General features: G+C 34.3%; 1 protein-coding gene across 1 annotated transcript; it reads left to right on the top strand.

Annotated features, from left to right (window-relative positions):
- The first annotated feature begins 14,684 nt into the window (after positions 1-14,684).
- On the top strand, positions 14,685-18,096 carry LOC125867914 (zinc finger protein CONSTANS-LIKE 12-like). Its single transcript, XM_049548503.1, has 6 exons — positions 14,685-15,262; positions 15,460-15,678; positions 15,926-16,272; positions 16,785-16,970; positions 17,536-17,624; positions 17,705-18,096. The coding sequence occupies exons 1-4, from the start codon at positions 14,687-14,689 to the stop codon at positions 16,909-16,911; spliced, it is 1,269 nt and encodes a 422-aa protein (XP_049404460.1). The 5' UTR covers positions 14,685-14,686; the 3' UTR covers positions 16,912-16,970; positions 17,536-17,624; positions 17,705-18,096.
- The last annotated feature ends 213 nt before the right edge of the window (positions 18,097-18,309 follow it).

The following is an 18,309-nucleotide window of genomic DNA, read 5'->3' as shown; positions in this document are numbered from 1 at the left end:
TATTTATCAAATAGTGAAATTAATTATTTTAAAATATAATTAAGTTTTTCTTATAACTGCACGAAGCGTGGACAAGTACACTAGTATATTTATAGTTAGTATACATAGTTAATGTTAGATAAACAAAACTAAATTTTTCGTCTTTATTTTTTTTTAAACTCTGAACAGACAGATGATCAATGTCATATTTCACCATCACAACAACAGTAGTGGCTTTATCCTTATATAACTGCTTAACTTAAACTACTTTGTGATTTGCGGATTCTTCACTTTCGATACCGTATCCGTGTTGAATTCTCCAAGAATACACTTACATTTGGCGAATCCGTCATGCACCCCTTGACATTTTTGAAGAGTTTGACCAACATAGATTATTGTCGATAATATATAATCAAAATACATGTCGATCACACACCATGCTTCAATATTATCGACCACGATTAGAAACATAGGGTTGTATCTGATTAAAAAGTAATTTACAAATTACTTTTGCAATTAAAGATTTATGTCGTTATGTACAATATGAATATCTTCAACTCCATAAATAGTCTCATTCTTATTTCATTTTGAATCTCCATTGATGTTGGATTCCCTTTAGAAGTGTATCTAATTTCTATTCTTTTCTAAATTCATCGATTTTCAATCGTTTTGAATAAATAGCATCAATCAAATCATAGTATCTAATTTCAAAATGTCTCAAACACTGCTCTGTTTTTCATTCAAAATTCCAAATACAATGATTTTGACGAAATTGAACAATACACTGAATTTGAAATTGAAGAGAAATTATAGAAAAGAAACAATAATATTTTTGTGATGAACAAAATTGAGGAGATAATTTGATTTTTTGATCAATTCTATTAGTTCAAAATGATACACCATATCCTCAAGAGTCTTTACAGTGAATCGGACCTTATTTAATATGAATTAGTTACATTTCTTTTTTAAATACCCAAAATAAGGCCGCTTCTGACTTGTGTGTACCAGAGATATATGCATGTAATTCTTCATATACATGTATTTAGAATAATAGTCTGACGGAAAATATAATTTCGCAAATTACTATTTCAGCACGTAATCAACACCAATAGTGTGTTTTTTGTTGTTATAATTATCCAGAAAATGTAAAATTAAAGTTACCATTGAATCAATATAATTAATTAGTTATGTATTTGATGAGACTTTATCGTGTTTACTGATCCTCATCCATCGGCACCCCAAATGAACCCGTGAGGGTCCAGCTTATTATATAACTCAGCTCAATCCCTATGTGGACCAGCCCATTCTGGTTTAATTTTGGGTATCCAGTCTGATCCAGTTCCAGGTAGGCCTGATCTATTAGACATTCTTAAGCCTCGTTTATTTTCATTAAGACTTATACGTCTATATTTGAATGTACATCATAATGATTAAGATATTGTTTCTAGATTTGAACACTGAATGATTAAAATTACTTGTTTTAATAAATATATAATTCAAATAAAATTAATTCATTACTTGATTAAAAAAATAAAACACTTACGTTTGCTAGTGATGGTGAAGATAGTTTGTAGTGGTGTACTGATGGTAATAGTTGTTGTTAATGACTAGTAATTATGATAGTGGTGATAGTTGTAACAGTGGATGTGACCGGTGTTATGGTGACTGTCAGAATCGTGGTAATTGATAGTGGTATTGGTGATAGTAATGATGAAGTTGGTTGATGTTAGTAGTTAGTGGTGTTGATGGTGGTGGCTGAAGAATGTGTGGTGGTTGATGATGTGTTTGTGGTAGTTGACAGTTATGTGATTGGTAGTAGATATTGATCATAGTAGTGGTAATGGCTGATAGTAGTGGTGGAGGTGACGAGGACGGTAGTGGTGATCGAAGAATGTATGGTGGTAGTTGACAGTAGTGCTAGTTGTGATGAAAAAGTTTGTTGGTAGTAAGAATTGACTGTAGTGAAGATAGTGATGATACTGGTGGTGTAGGTGGAGACGACTATAAAGATGGGGGTGATGGTGGTAATGGATATAGTTGTAGTGATGGAGGAGGTAAGTGTGGTAGTAGTTGACAATAGCGGTTAGCAAAGTTGGTGGTTGTGATGGCAGAGGTGGTTGGTGGTAGACGGTGGTAATGGTGGTTGACAATGGTAGTGATGGTGATGGTGATGGTGATGGTAAATGTTGTTAGTGGTGGTGGCTGGTGATAGTAGACAGAGTGATGATGAATAATTGAATATTATCCACACAAGAATATATTAAGCTTCTATTCTAGATCTTAATGATCAAGACATATTCAGACCAATTAAGTACTTAAATTTAAATGAGAACAAATGCACGTAATGATCTAATGTCTGAACCATTTAGATTCAGACCTTCATTAAATGCAAACAAATGAGGTCTTAGTCAATTCTTATAGTAATCTATAGAAAACCAACCAGGTGCTCAATATAAAAGTTTAATGGCGGATGCATTTTGAACTATTCGATACATTTGTAAACATTTTGAAGAAGTTGTTGTGTTTGTTTCGAATTTGAAAGAACATACATTAGTAAAATATAATCAAATTTCATACTAAATACTTTTGGTAAAAAACCATTTATTGATTGATGAATGAAGAAAAAATGAGTTAAATTAGATTACAAAGCTTTGTAACCAGTAAGATGTATATAGATCCGGTCAGCTATAATGCTTAATTATATAACCAATTGTGCTTAATTAGTTGGAGATTAACTACTTGAACAAGATGAGTAAACTTATGGAACGATAATTTTGAGCTCCATATTTTTTTTGGTTTCCCATTCGGTGTACGCAGCGCACATTAGAGCTTTGACTAAATCCGAATCACGCACTGCAAGGCCCATTCCCGAGTGGTGCTCCCAACAAGATTTTCTCCATACTCAAGGCTCGAACCTAAGACCTCTGATTAAGGCTAAAACACTCCCACCAATGCACCACAACTCATATTGGTAATTTTGAGCTCTAAATTGAACTCGTATAAGATGAGCTTTTCTAATGCATGAGTTGTTTTGTGAGCTTGTTGAGAAATAAATTTAGTCTTTATAGTAGCCATTAGCCAATAGCCCAATATTAGCAAATTAGAAAATGAATGATACAAAATCGAAGAAAAAGAACCAAGTCCTTTTGACTTATATTTAATGTTCTCAAGTACATTTTTAATAATAGAAGTTCCTTTAGATTTTTTCTTTGACTATGTGGTCAAAGTTTGTTTAAGAAAAAATAATTCTCCCCTGTTTCAATCTTTTTTTAATCTTAAGTTTGACTTGACAATCCCGTTAAAAGAATTCTTCCTCCATTTCATATTATTTGGCCTCTGTTGACCTAGTATATTTCTTAATTTTATTTTACTTGGAGACACATTTTATTAAACTAATCTTATTAATGATGTTTTAAAATAATCAGACTTCTACAACATTATATAGTTATTTAATACTAAGAGTAGTATGAGAAAAAGTAATAAAACTTTCTTGATTTGCTAAAATGAACTAGTAAAATAAAATATTTACTTTTAGTATGACGGCCAAGTAATATGAAACGGAGGAGTTTCAATTTAGTAAATCAAAATTACTTTTTTTCCATACTACTTTTAGTATTAAATATCTACATAAAATAATAATAGGGAGATCGTTGTGTTTGGTATGGAGGAAATTATTTTCTGAAAGTGTTTTTTTTAATTTTCTCATGTTTGCTTGGACAAAAATTTTTGAAAATATTTTCTCTAGGAAAACAAATTCCTTAAAAATGAGGAAAATGACTTTCTTAATGAAAGTAGGAAAACCAAGTTTCATAAATTATATTCAAAGTTCATTGTCTCCTCCCATACACCCAATGCCCCTAACCCCACCCCTTGACTATCCACCCTAACCTTGAGGCCCCATGCCCTCCCACCATGATACTGTTTTGTTAGATTACATGTAAATATTCTTGAGATGATATGTTTTTGCTTACTTACCAAACACCAAAAAAAAAAGAGAGTAATAAATTCACTTGTTTTCCGATAAAACATTTTCTATGAGAATATATTTCATGAAAAATATTTTCCTTCCTACCAAACACACTCGAACCAAACCATCATTAATAATGTTAGTTTAATAAAATACACATCTAATTAAAATTTTGTTAAAGGGTATGCCAAGTCAATAGGGGCCAAGTAATATGAAATGAAGGGAGTATTATTAAGAATTTATTTAGTAAACTAATTTTATTAATTATTATGTTTTGGCAACTTGAATTTGATTACTAATACTTTATATAGCTATTTAATGACAAGGATAGTATAAGAAACAATTATTGTATTGACACTCTAGGTCATTTCCTCATTATTGCATCATTTTCAGTGTTTAAAGCTTTTTTTATAGCGACCCTAAATTATTTATGACTTAATAGGACTGATAGCTCGACCACTTGATCGTTTGTTTGGTTTTTATGCAAGTTTCTATGTTTTAAAGCTTCTAAAGTTTGAACAGTTTACTTTGGTCAAAACTTCAGGTGAAAGACCTCAGAATGCAATTCTGATAGATCTATTAGCTCCGGAACATCGACTATGATTTTGATGGACCCTTAGTTAAAATCCCGAGACTTACAAACCCATTTTGAACTACCTAGTGGTTTTTGGCCATAGAGAGGCTTGGGTTTGGGATCCAGTTTTTGTCAAGAGGACATATTTTGAAAGTAACAATAGTTTCGTTGAGTTTGGAATGCCAAATCTAAATAGGAAGAAAGTTAGGTTTGCATTGGTGGGACCCCAAGCCAATTCTGAAGGTCCAGCAGAGACTTAGGATTTTCATCCCAAGTGCTGGTGCACCAACTACTAGAGTGGCCACTCCCGCAGAACCTAGGCTCACACTTGCGACCTAGCTCTTGTGGTGTCAAGTCGGCTCCTGCGGTCTAGTAGTGTGAGAAAGGTGTTGCTTCTGGGAATAGGCCATTGTTTCCGTGAGTAGCCCTGCTCCTAGGGAGCATATTGGTAGGTTAATCCTCACACAGGTGGCCTATTTCCACTTTAGCAAGATAGCACCTGCAACGTCGGGGTCGCCGGAGCGATAATTACAGTGATTAAATCACTGAAGTTCCTCTATTATTTCATATCGTCTTTGGGTGTTGGAGAGCTTGATTTTTGGTGATTTCTTATGGTAATTATTGCTTTGATCTAGGAGTGGTGTTGGGGACTTGTTAGACTCATTGTTTACGCGTTTAAACCCATAAGTTGCCTTCCCTATTCCTCATTTTTTGTCTTCAATTATGATATCCTGAATTCTTGATGCATGAGTTGTTTCAGGTTGATTTAAATTTTGAATTGTGCTCTTTTTTTAGGAACAAATTCCTTGAGCTGGATGGACCAATTGATGGAGTCAATTAAGAGATTTCTTGTGCAGGTCCCATAATATCATTTTGACTCATTTTTAGTTTCATCTCTTATTATTGCGATTTGGGTGTCAAAACGTCCAATACTGACATCGCGATCATTTATTTGATTATGTGGCAGCATTCAGAGGTATTTCAGAAGGGTAAAACTCCGATTTAGTAAATTTTAGAGTGTGCACGATCAACTTCGAGATAGGCTATGGTTTAATGATCTTAAATTGAGTTTGTGTTGGTATTTGCATATTGTCTAACTAGTTTTGGGAGGGTTCTTAGCATGCTTCTTGTTTAATTTATATAAATCATGTATAAACCTTGTTTTCGGGTAATTCAGGGTAAATTGAACATGTCTACCTTATCCGCATTGTCGTATTATGCCATGTTGTGACTATATGTTTTCTTGTATTAATATTGGCGACTCATATTTGGCCTTAGCCTAGGTGTAGACTAGTGATTGCCTTAGAACTGCTATTTTGGAGCAGTTATGCCTTAGTAATCCTCTGATATTGCTTCAAACATCTCTAGCTCCCCGTAGACTAATGTAACAGACTTGGGTTTGGTAGTATGAATTGTTAGCAAGGTGAAAACTCCACTCTTATTGGAATTTTATCCATAACTTTCTTACGTTACTGCTCTAGCATGTTTCAGTTCTAATTTTGGCCCTTATTGATTTCATCAGACCGGATCATGGGTTTTAAGCTAGAATGGGTCCCTTCTAACTCCGATGGAGGTTTTACCCTACAGTATCTTTCTACTTGGCGATGAGCGTGTGATTACAAAAGTTCTTCAAAGTGTTCTAGCCACAGTTTGAGGTCTGTTCACATATTTGCTAGTCATGGTTCGAGGTTCGTGCGCAATTTTATCAACATTGGATTGAGTCTGGCGTGTCAGTCAGCTTTGAGTCTTGACACCTTGATTCTAGGGAATTCTTTGAAGTGCTTTCACCGTGTTCGAGGTGCGATTTCAGTTGTATTAGTTCTAGATCATACTTCATTTCATCTTGGGATACCATTAGTTTTTCTATGTACTTATCAGACTTATAGGGCTCCGTTTGGATTATTTTCATTTCAATTGTGCATGAATGTACCTTCTGGGCTTATGGGGGCCAGTTAGGTTGTAGTTAGTTTCTTTACTTTATCGTTCCATTCTTTCTAGATTACTGAGGTGTATAGTTAGACTTCATGTTATTGTCACATTTGTATGTCCCTTACCTACAGTTTATTCCCTCACTTTTCATTTTGTATTTTCTTTCCAATCTCAGTAGGTCTATGATGCCTACTGGGTACCAGTTGTTTTGGTACTCATGCTACACTCTACATCTATTTTTCTAATGCAGATTCGAGCACCAACCAACAATGTTAATTTCTGTGTGTTTAGCGGGATTTCTGGAGATAGAGATTGAGTTATATATATATATATATATATATATATATATATATATAGTATTTGGATAGCTTTTGTATTCGATATTAGTTTGTACTTATTTTGGTTATTTTGTAGCTTATACTTTTTTTTAGTATCTTTATATCTTTGCCCACCAGGTCGTGGGATTGGATCTTGTATTGTTATATATATTTATGTCATTTCCTTCTTTCCATTGTGTATTCATTTATTATGTTGTTATCTTCTCGTTGGTTGTTGATTCTGCCCAAAATGCATGTTACTTGTCGTTTCAGGAAAGAGGTTTGCTTACCTATAGGTGGGTTTTTGGTATGTGTCATCATGACCGGAGGTTTCATATCATGAAAAGTTGGTAATAGAGCCTCAGGTCCGTCGGTGTCGTTGGTACAAAGCTAATGTCTAGTAAAGTTCGACAGATCGATGCGAAAACGTGTGTATCCTATCTTCGAGAGACTACATGACATCTATAGGAAGATTTTTTCTTTAGGTTGTTATTGTTCATTTGGTAGTCTTATTCAATTCCTAAAATCCTGTTTCACTCTTTCGCTGGATGGCTCGAATGTGTGGTTCACTGGCTGGGATGATGCTCACAAGCCAGTAAATAGATCCCCAGTTGGGGTCAAAGTCGACCCCCTGGTCAGACGCGAGCTGGAGCACTAACTTAGGATCAAGTCAGAGATGTGACACATGGTCTAGTTATGAAGACTTATCTATCTCTTATTCCTCCACAGTCGGTAGGGTCGGGACTAACCTAGCCACTACTCAAGCCAGCCGTTGCCTCAGAGTTGCATGTGACTATAACTAAGTTATTGGTCATGTTAGAGGGCATGCAGCAGTCCCCAGCTCCAGTTATGCTAGTACCGTGGGTTCAGCCGACATTATCAGCTCATCAGGTTGAGGTGTCACCATCACCCATCACCGCTAATTATTGCAGTTGGAGTTATGCCATTAGAGGAGTATAAGATGCTCGAAGTGTTCTTGGGACTGGCTCCTTCGAGGCATTTTGGGGCTGTAGGGGATGACGTCAATGAGTTTTTGATGACCTATAAGGAGAGATTGTATACCTTGTGGTCAATAGAGTCTAGAAGAGTAGGCTTTACCGCATATCAGCTTGAAGGGCTAGTCATGTAGCGACCCTTTCGGAGGGATACTATCACTTAACGAGAAACCTAATTTAATACTTGCGACATTTAAAAAAGATTAACGAAGGGCAAATTGATTTTAATCTAGTAGAGGGATTAGGTTCATAAGAAATAATTTAGTTAAGGATATACATCTTGCCCATTTAAACATTTATTTGATGTTAAAATTGACATGGCGCAGAATTTAACTTATGACAGAAAAACCCTTCCAGAAAAATTTAAGCAAATAACTGACGAGCTTTTCATGCATATATTATCCTCACACTTAAGGATGAGATAACAAGAATATTACCAACTTTCGAGTACCAAAATCAGTTGGTTCATGCTTCACACAAACATTCAAAACTAATAGTAAATTTCGTATATTACAAGACTTGGGTTTACACACCCCAAAAGAATAAACCATATAGACATACTTATATTACAACCCATGGTGACATGATCAAATTAGTCCTCAAAATTTCATGTAAATATACAACAAATAGATCATGTACAAGTCCCAAGGTTTATACAAAATATAGATGCCTATATGCAAATGTGATCCTCCTTAAGGCTCTCAAAATCTCCATCTCCAATGGTCAGCTTCATGCATCCTCTCAAACATTCCCTACGACAGAAACAACTATCGCTAAGCATATAGCTTAGTGGTGCAAAAACTATAGGTTCGGAGCCCTCAGATTCACCAAGTTACCTTTCTCAAGTCATGGGCAGCATAATTGAACATAATAAATAAATCAAGTAAACAATATATAAAGAGTATCAAGTTCGATATTTAAAGATCCAAATGTCAAGAACGCTCATAGCACCATTTTCCAAGAGATTCAACAACAAGGCTCGCCCAATACATACATCATGTCGTCACACCAAGCACAAGTAGGTATCAAGAAGGGTCGGCGCCCTGTATCAAGAAGGGTCAAAGCCCAATAATCAAGAGAACCAAGAACCATATTAAAAATGGCTTTCTAGTTCGTACTTAAAATGAACAACTTCCATTCTTAAGACGAACTAAAAATCCAGACTCAAGATGGCAAATGATCCGAATCAAGAGGCATGTCTATAGTGACAAAGTCACAGCCACAAGAAGGACAAGGTCCAAACAAGAGTGCCAAGTGATCAAACAATCCGTACAAGTGGGTAAGTTACACAAGCGTCTTTAACATCTTAAAGGATACCAACACGACAATGCAAAGTGACGAGAGGTAACCAAGGTACCAAGATCAATTTTCAGCTATACCAACAGTTAAAAGAGTGCAAGTACAAGTTTATACACAAACCTCAGTGCTTTATCAAAGAAGCAATCCAACACAACTTCGCGAGTTCAGACCGTAGACCAACCAACGTTTCAAGGTCCTCAACTTATTCACGAGTATATACAACCTTAAAAATATAATTAAATAACTTCTTTAATTCCTAGCAGATCAATAGTGTTGATGTAAAACAGGATTATCATCACAAGTAAGCTTAGCCTGTACAAATACGACTATGCTTCCAAAACAGTAATTCTGGCCAGCCTAGTACCTCATGTCGCAACTTAGATTTGAAAAGGAAAACGGCAAAACTAGACTTTATAACCTTCATGAAAGATGTAAATACATCTCTTAGGGTTGCAAACAAATAAGAATCACTGCAAAATATATTGTGTATAAAAAGATATATTCAAAACACTAAGAGTTGTTCATACAGGATTTGTAATTTCAAAATCTGGACAGAACTTGTCCTATGTTGCATCCCATATTTCGAATTAATAACAGCTAAATTAGAGTTTTATATAAACATAAGAGTTGTAGGTCTACAAAGTAGCTTTCTAAATCATATTTATTCACTGTAAACGAAGTTCTAGAGAAAGAGATATCCATAAAATACCAAACACTACCCAGCTCAAAAACAGATTTCGTCACTTACCAAAAAGAAGTGTAAGTCTCGAATTCCAGCCAAAAAGGCCAAGTTTTTCTCTTGTGATTTTGAAGAACAACTTGTTAGATAATGTTCTAAGGTTCTTATACTTCAGGTGTACGAATTTTACTAGCAGAGGTGTCAAAATATAGTCTCAAAAGTGAGGCTAGTCACATGTACAGCTGTCACTAAAAGGGCTGTTCAAATAAAAGTAGGCTGCCAAAAAGCATACATACATACCTATATGTATATACCTAATACCAACACTTTCAATTTATATGTAATTCTAATTAGAAAATTACGTAAATACCCCCATACAATACCTTAAATTTCAATCACAATTATGTTAAGCGAGGTTGCAAATATCACAAAATTTCAAGTTCCCAAAATGAGAATAAAACATATTCTAGTAATTAAGCAATGGTGTATCAACATGCGAATATTGGTCTAGTATTTAGGGGTGTTACAAGCCAAAAAGTGATGGTGATTGTATATGGAGTGTAGACAAGCTAGGTCACCTCCCATATCTTCGACTGAGTTTTCAGAGGCTTTCTTGGCCATATTTATATCGAGAAACATTAGAGATTGACTACAAAATCAGTTTGCTAGGTTGGAGCAGGCCTCTAACCATGTCGAAGTACGAGGCTGGGTTACATGAGCTCTCCAAACATGCTGCCATGATTTTACCTACAGAGTAAGAGAGAGTTTGTTGCTTCATCTGTGTATTGAGGCTGTAGTTACGAATCGAGAGTGAATCTATGGCTTCAATGGGCAAATATTTTTTGGATGTTGTTGATCACACTCGTACTATGGATGAGCTCCATCGCAAGGCCCAAAGATGCATCGATAAGAGGAAATGTCACTAGGGCAGCTATAATGGTTATCATCTCAGCAATGCTACCAGCATCAGGGCTATTCCAGTAGGCATGTTCAAGCAACACTCCAAGCCTTAGAGAGCGACTTGTATAACTGAGGTGGTGATGGTTTATGTTAGAGTTCGAGAGGCTCGCATTTGGGATCGTTGGATCGTGGTGGTCGATCTTCTCATAGTTGTGCTTCTCAGGGTTGTTATGATTATGGTAAGCTTGACCACTAATCTAGAGAGTTTCCCTGGTGAGGGATGATTGTGCTTGCTCCACAGACACCTCAACCAATTTTGGCAGTAGTACCGACTAGAGGTAGTGCCCAAGGTCAGGATCATAGAGGTGGTCACCAAGAGGCTCGAGGAGGACCTCAAGGAGGTAGGTCAGGAGATAGATTAGACGTTAAGTTCATAGGGCCACCTATATACAACTCCAACGAGGTGGGAAGCTGAGGCATTGGATGTTGTCATCATAGGTACGATTCTTATATGCCATTAAGTCCGCCTCGGTTTTATTTAATCTGGATTCTACATATTCTTATGTACATGTTTATTATGCTTCCCAAATAAGTTTGTTTTCTTAGACTCTATTAGCGTCGTTACATGTTTCGACCTCGTTTGGGTGAGTCTTTAGTAGTGGATCTGGAGTATAGATCATGTTTGGTGACTATCCAGGGGTGTGACACTAGGATTGACTTTATTGTGTTGGATATGCTTGATTTTGATGTTATTATGGGCATGGAATTATGATAAGATACTTATATCAATTATTATTTCTTAAAAAACGTGCAAAGTTTAATCTGAATAAGTTAAAGTGAGGGAGTTATATAGTCCCCTTGATTTGCTAAAAAATATAAGTAAAAAAATTATTTTTAGTTAGGGTCAAGTACAATAAAATGGAGGAAGTTACTCCCTCTATCCCATTTTAAAGTGTCATTATGAAAAAAAAATTAATTACAATGTAGGAATATATTTACCATAATTTATTATTCTTATTATATCAATCATTGTTTCTTAAGAAACATGCAAAGTGTAATCTGAATTGGTAAAAGTGAACGTACAGCAATAGATTCCTCTTGATTTGCTAAAATAAATAAGTAAACAAAATTATTTTAGTTAGGGTAAAATAACATAAAGCGAAGGAAGTTACTTCCTCCATCCCATTATAAGTGTCATCATGAAAAAACCTAAGTACAATGTAGGACTATCAAGGGTGGCTCAACACTAAAGCCACTAATGCAGTAGCTTTAGGCCCCAAAAAATAAGGGCCTCCAAAGAACTTAAAAACCCCCAAATTCAATTATGAAAACATTTGCACAAAAAAGAAATGAATCCGACTAAGAGGCAAAGATAAAACAAAGAAACAAAAGCAAGAAGCACCGCATTAACACTTGGAAGAAACAAAATACCAAGTAGAATATAAATAAATTATGCATTTATTGTTACTATTAATTAAATGTTTCTTAATAGTTTGTTGCTAATCTCTTTGTGAAATTTTATTATTGATGTAATTATAATTAAAAATAGTAGACAACAAAATTTACAATTACTTTTTATTTCTCAATTTATCTAATTCACTTTAATTTGAATTAACTATGTTTTAATATTGGCTTTGTAAGATCATCTTCAATTCTTTGAGATGTTTTACTAAACATTTCAAGCTTAAACTAATTAAATTAACAAATAATTAAATTTAAAAAAATATTGCCTTAACTTTGAATGTCTTCTAAAGGTAATAATCACTATAATATTGATTTTTCTAATTAAAAGTATTACGAAATATTATATAATTAAAAAAAAATGATACTCTAATAGGCATATTCAATAAAGTGAAATCTTAATTTTATTTGAAAACACTTTTAGAATAATTTTGATAGTTTATGTAACAATTGATTCTATTGAAAAAGTTTTCAAAATTATAATCAATAAAAAGAGATTTAAACATTTGTATTGTTGTATAACGTATATATATATTTATTCTTTTCTAACAAATATTGCAAGAAATGTTATATTGTTAATTGAAAAAGAAGAAATAATTATTAAATTATAACCCATTACAAAAAAAAATTGGCATTTATGAGAATAAAATATAAAAAAAAAAATTCAAAAAAATATAACTCCATTTTCTAATGAACAGGCTTTAAGTCACACATTTTAAAAAATTCAAATAAATATAAGGGTAGTATTTAAAACAAATTCTCTCTCCCATTACTTTTACTTTTCCACTATTCTAAAAATAGATTTTCACTTTTACTTAATCACGATTTCAAAGTCGAATCTCAAGCCGGGAGTCGGGAGTTGGGGTTGGGTATCGATCGAATGTCAGGGTCAGGTTCTTCTTTTAAAGTCAGGTCCCACATCGAGTGTCAAGGTCAGGTCCTAGTTCAAAAGTCCGGTCACAGTTTGGATCTCAGGTCCCGGGTTAGGGTGTTGGGTTGGATCCCATGTCGGGTGTTGGGGTTGTGTCCCGGCTCAGGTGTCAAGGTCGGGGTGAGAGTCGAGTCCCTGTTTGAATATGAGTCCAAGAGTTGGCGTTAAGGCCAATGTCGGGGTCGGATTCCAAATAGTTTATCCAAATCTGTCTCGGTTCAAGTGTCAGGGTCGGATTTTGAATTGATTATCAGGGTTAATTTTTCGGGTCAAATATTATTTTCCTGAAAATATTTTCACTCTCTAGCCAAAAAAAAATATTTTTTCTGAAAAATGTTTTTTATTCCAACCAAATATTTTTTTTAAAATCCACTCATCACCCAAATATGAGATAAGTTAGAAAGCAACTTGTTTTTTAAGAAAACATTTTCTAGAAAAAGATTTTCTTTGTATCATACTTTTATCATCACTCTTTTCATTTATAAAAAAGAGAGCACATTTTTCTTTAACTAAAGAGAGAGTTAGTAAATGATTAAATAAATTTAATATGAATATAATACATAATTTTTTAAGGGGCGGGCAAATCAAAAATATTAAATTAACGACAGGAAGGATTACTATGTAAAGTGAGCATTACTAATAACTTTTGAGTTCTTTAAGAACTGACTAATTGAGCAGTTATTTTGGGATATTTGTTTTGGGTAAAACAACACTTAAAAATGGAACAAAGAAAGTAACATTTTTAATGCAGATCATATCCATCCTAGAAATACAATTGTTCGATAGAGCGTATTAAAAAGAAAAGTCATGTATTAACTTTTTGCATTACTTATATCTAATTTTATACACTTTTTCAACCAATGTTTGCATTTTATTTGATACTAAGATATGTATAATTAATACTTGAAAATTTATGGTATTAGAAATGCAAGAGGTTTATGCATAAATTATCATAATTAAATACACAATCTTATTCTCAAAACATTTTCAACATCCTTTGATCATATTAGTATATTCGTAAATAAATAATATTTTAAAAATTATACAATGTACGTTATTTTTAATACGTCAAGTCAAACAATATATAAAAAATAATCTTTGAATAACATTATTAATATATAATATTCTTATACACGCTAACAAACGCGTATTGTTATTTCATCTTTTCTCGAATCTCCCATAACGAAAAAAAATATGATCTATAGATTGTATTTTTTTATCTAGTTTTTTAGCATGAATTGAGTTTGTAGAGAGCGAGTCCCAAGGGCTTCAATCAAAATCCGTTAGACAAGAAATATAATTCCACGCGCAGGCATACTTCTATAAATACAATATAACTTTCACTCAAAAACTTCTCTAAAGGTGGCACAAGTCCAATCATTAATCAACCAAAAACAATACTTTTACATTGTAGATTCTTTTCCCCTTTCCATTTTTCATATTTAGTTCATCATTTCATATATTGTGACACTTGAGTTGTTGATCCATTTTTCATATTTAGTTCATCATTTCATACATTGTGACACTTGGAGTTGTTGATTCTCATAAAATCTTTAAGATCAAATTCCAATACCAAGTATGAGAATTTGATCATCAATCTTTTTATTTTCTGTCGTTTAAACATTAGGTCAATATTGAAAAAAAGATAAAGTTAAATGGATCCTGTATGTGATTTGTGTAGTGAAGCGAGGGCAGTGGTGTATTGTAAATCAGATTCAGCGAGGCTTTGCTTGCAATGTGATGACTATGTGCACTCACCAAATCTTATATCACGAAGACATTCACGTTCTTTCATATGTGACAAATGCAATTCACAACCATCAGTTGTGAGATGCATGGATGAGGCAATAAGCTTATGTGAACGCTGTGATTGGGATGGAAATGGCTGCATCGGGACAGGGCATCGACTCAAGAAGTTGAATCCTTACACTGGATGTCCCTCTCCTGATGAGTTTACAAAGATGTTGTCACAAGTTCTTGAAATGCCTATTGGTACTGACACTAATTTTGGAAGCTTTGGTAATTCTTTTTGTAGCTCATTGAGTATTAATGAGAATAATAGCAGTTTGGAGACTAAAGTGAATGAAGGTTCATTTGTTCCTAGTAAGCTAAATGAGTTAGCTTCTAATTATAAGTTTGAAGCAGTGTGGGCAATTCCTCTCGAACCAAATTACCTGACTTCCTATCACCCAGATCTGACACCCTTCTCAGAGGGATCTGCCCTTTCTAAGGTTATATTTTACTCTTAGATTTTCTACTATTTCCTTTTTTGTTTGTTTGCATTGTTTTGATATCTGCCACATGTGTGAACTGTTCTAAGAAATGACGTCATAATTTAGAGGTGAATTCAGGATTTAGACTCGGTGAGTCTTGGTGTTGAATATGTTGTATGCACTAATAGTACTTTGTTTGTTTACTTCAAATGCAGAAAGATTGTCCGATTAAGGATCTTGGATTACAGGAAGGTGATGTTCTCTCAAAAGGTGTTGATTTTGATGATGTGACATTGGATTTCAACTGTGGTTATGAGATTTTGCCCAATTCACTACTGACTGGATTCTCCGATGAAAACAAGGAATTAGATTGCTTAGTCATGGAGAAAAATTCATCCGTCACAGGATCTAATAACGTGGAAACATCTCACGAGGTTTGTGTTACTACTGCTTTCTTAATTTACTCTCTTACGTTCCCCATAAATCGAGTTTTAAAGACAGTCTACCAAATGCAGAGGAACCAGATTCTACTGTTGACACAACTAAGGCAACTTGTTAATAGCTTTTTGTTTTGGTGTCTTGTTTTAATTTGTAAATATCTGTTACTTACTATACATGTGCCTTTTTGTGTTTGTTTTTTTTTGGAGTAGCTTTAGTTATTCCATTTGTACTTTTTGTTAGGCAACATCTTCAGTGCAGCAAGAGTATATGGGGTTGCAGTCCTCACAAATGTCTGCAGCTGCGAGTTCAACAAATCTATTGCAGACAATGAGTGCCAATGCTAATTGTATGCTTATGAATTCCAATTGCAACGGAAGCATTGGCGCCTTACCCTTTCTACCTGCACCAATTCATCCAAGCATGTCATTATCACTCTCCAACATCACTGGAGAAAGTTGTGCAGAACAAGATTGTGGATTGTCAGCGGGGTTTCTGAATGAAGCACCATGGGATTTGAGTTTGGAAAATTGTCCACAGAAAAGGCATGAAGCCAAGATGAGATATAACGAGAAAAAGAAAACTAGAACGTAAGTTGATCCATATTCATCCTACATTTGATCTGGCATAGCTTGTTTATTGCTTCTGTCATATTCATTCCATTGTCTCAGTAAAATTTGTTAGTTTGGGTTAAAGTCCTACATTGGTTGACGAATGGACTGGTGATCTGTTTATATGGACTAGAACAATCCCCCCTCATGACTAAACTTTTGGGGTTGAGTTTGGCGTAGGTGTCATATCTTTACAATATTGCAACATTGTTTTGAGAAGTATCTATGTTCAAATAGGGGAGCTTCCAAACTTTGATCTTTTGCAACTCTTGCATTTAGAGTCCCTATTAATGTCGTTTATTTTTCTTCATTTTCACCTCGAGTAAACTTTTCATAGATTCTCTTTATTCCCTAGGTACAATTTTACCAAAAATTTCTATACCAATTTGCTAGTACCATTTATCTAATCTAACATTTTCAGTACGTAGATTCGTTAAGTGATTAAATAGCAACCTTTTCCCTTTATTGATATTATGCTTTGTGACATGAAGGTTTGGTAAGCAAATAAGATATGCTTCACGTAAGGCTAGGGCAGATACCAGAAGACGAGTTAAAGGTAGATTTGTTAAGGCTGGTGAAGCTTATGATTATGATCCATCTGAAACAAGAGATTTCTGAGATAAGACGGCTGATTTTGGTCTCCCTTCTACTTTGTCAACACTTACCAATGTATTAAGGTACCTTACAACAACACGCGTCAAAATAATCAAATAACTTATGATGTTGTTTCTACATCTCTATTTGGCTTAGCTATGATGACAATTAGGCTCAATGAGTTGAACTAACTTTCTGATTAACCTGTAAACTGCTAAGGTAGGAGGCCTGAGAAGACCTTCTAGTAGCTTGGAAGTCATATCTAACTATATTCAACATAATGGAAAACGTGGACGACTAAATCAAAACATGCTCAAGACCTGAAACACTTTTTTCTTTGCTCGACTCTAATTATCATCCCAGGGACCTTCTAGGCTAGTTTAAATAAGCAAACTCTTGTGATCCCTTACATAATTGTGTCTTAACTTACGCTATGACATGTCACCTTTTTTGTACTTTAAACTATGCTGAAGGGGAGTAATGCATACTGATGATCGATGATATATTTAGAGTTCTCTTTTTAGAATGACTATGGTGCTGCATCACATTAACTTGTTTACTATTTGAAATATTTCCAACTGTGCAGAATGATGATTTATGTCACGGTTTTTCTTGATGTTAACATCTTTGTCTATCTGTATAAAGCAGGCCTTTAATGAACACTCTGAACAAGAAGAGGTTGTCATGATTTACAATGGCCTAACTGGTATTTCTACTAGACTGTTGCTTTCTCATAGGTAATTATAACAAACATGTACTCTCATTATAGTTCGCGTTTATGTTGCTGTGTTTTCTTATTCTGTTTTCGTTCTTGAAGGATCACACAGTCAGATGATACAATTGCAATAGGACTCTGCCTTTCCTGTGCATTCTGAAGTCAGAAAACCTCAACGTATGATTTGTTGAGGTTTTCTGACTTCAATGAAATCCATATCCGGTGCCATCTAATAAGCTTCGACATTATGAGCACTTAGATCGTTTGCTTTCACATTTTCCTTCTCGTTTAATAGACGATTTCTATTGAACTCGAGCTATATTCATCTCATTGAATTGGCTTTAGCAATTTTTTAAATAAGGTATTTTGAAGGACAGAACAACAACAGGGATTTGTGGCCAAAATGGTCACCTTAATTTTCCCAAGTCTTATTACAGTTAGATACTTGTGGCACTGAGTGAGCAATCTTGGTTTCCCTTGTGCTTGGATGCTCTTATGCTCACTCTGTTCCAATTTATGTGATGTAGTTTGATTGAACTCGAAGTTTAAGAAATATGAGAAAATTTTGCAATGTTCCAAAATTACCTACACCTTTATACACTTTTTGACTTTTTGCCAAATAAGTGGACCCAACATGGGTAAAATGTTGATAGTGTCATTAAATATTTGTCAAATAAGAAATGTGTCATTTTTTTTAGAGTTACTAA

The sequence above is a fragment of the Solanum stenotomum genome, chromosome 6, assembly GCF_019186545.1.
Source record: "Solanum stenotomum isolate F172 chromosome 6, ASM1918654v1, whole genome shotgun sequence".
Taxonomy (NCBI): Eukaryota; Viridiplantae; Streptophyta; class Magnoliopsida; order Solanales; family Solanaceae; genus Solanum; species Solanum stenotomum.
The sequence above is the reverse complement of the archived record's forward strand: the minus strand, read 5'-3'. Positions and strand labels throughout refer to the sequence as shown.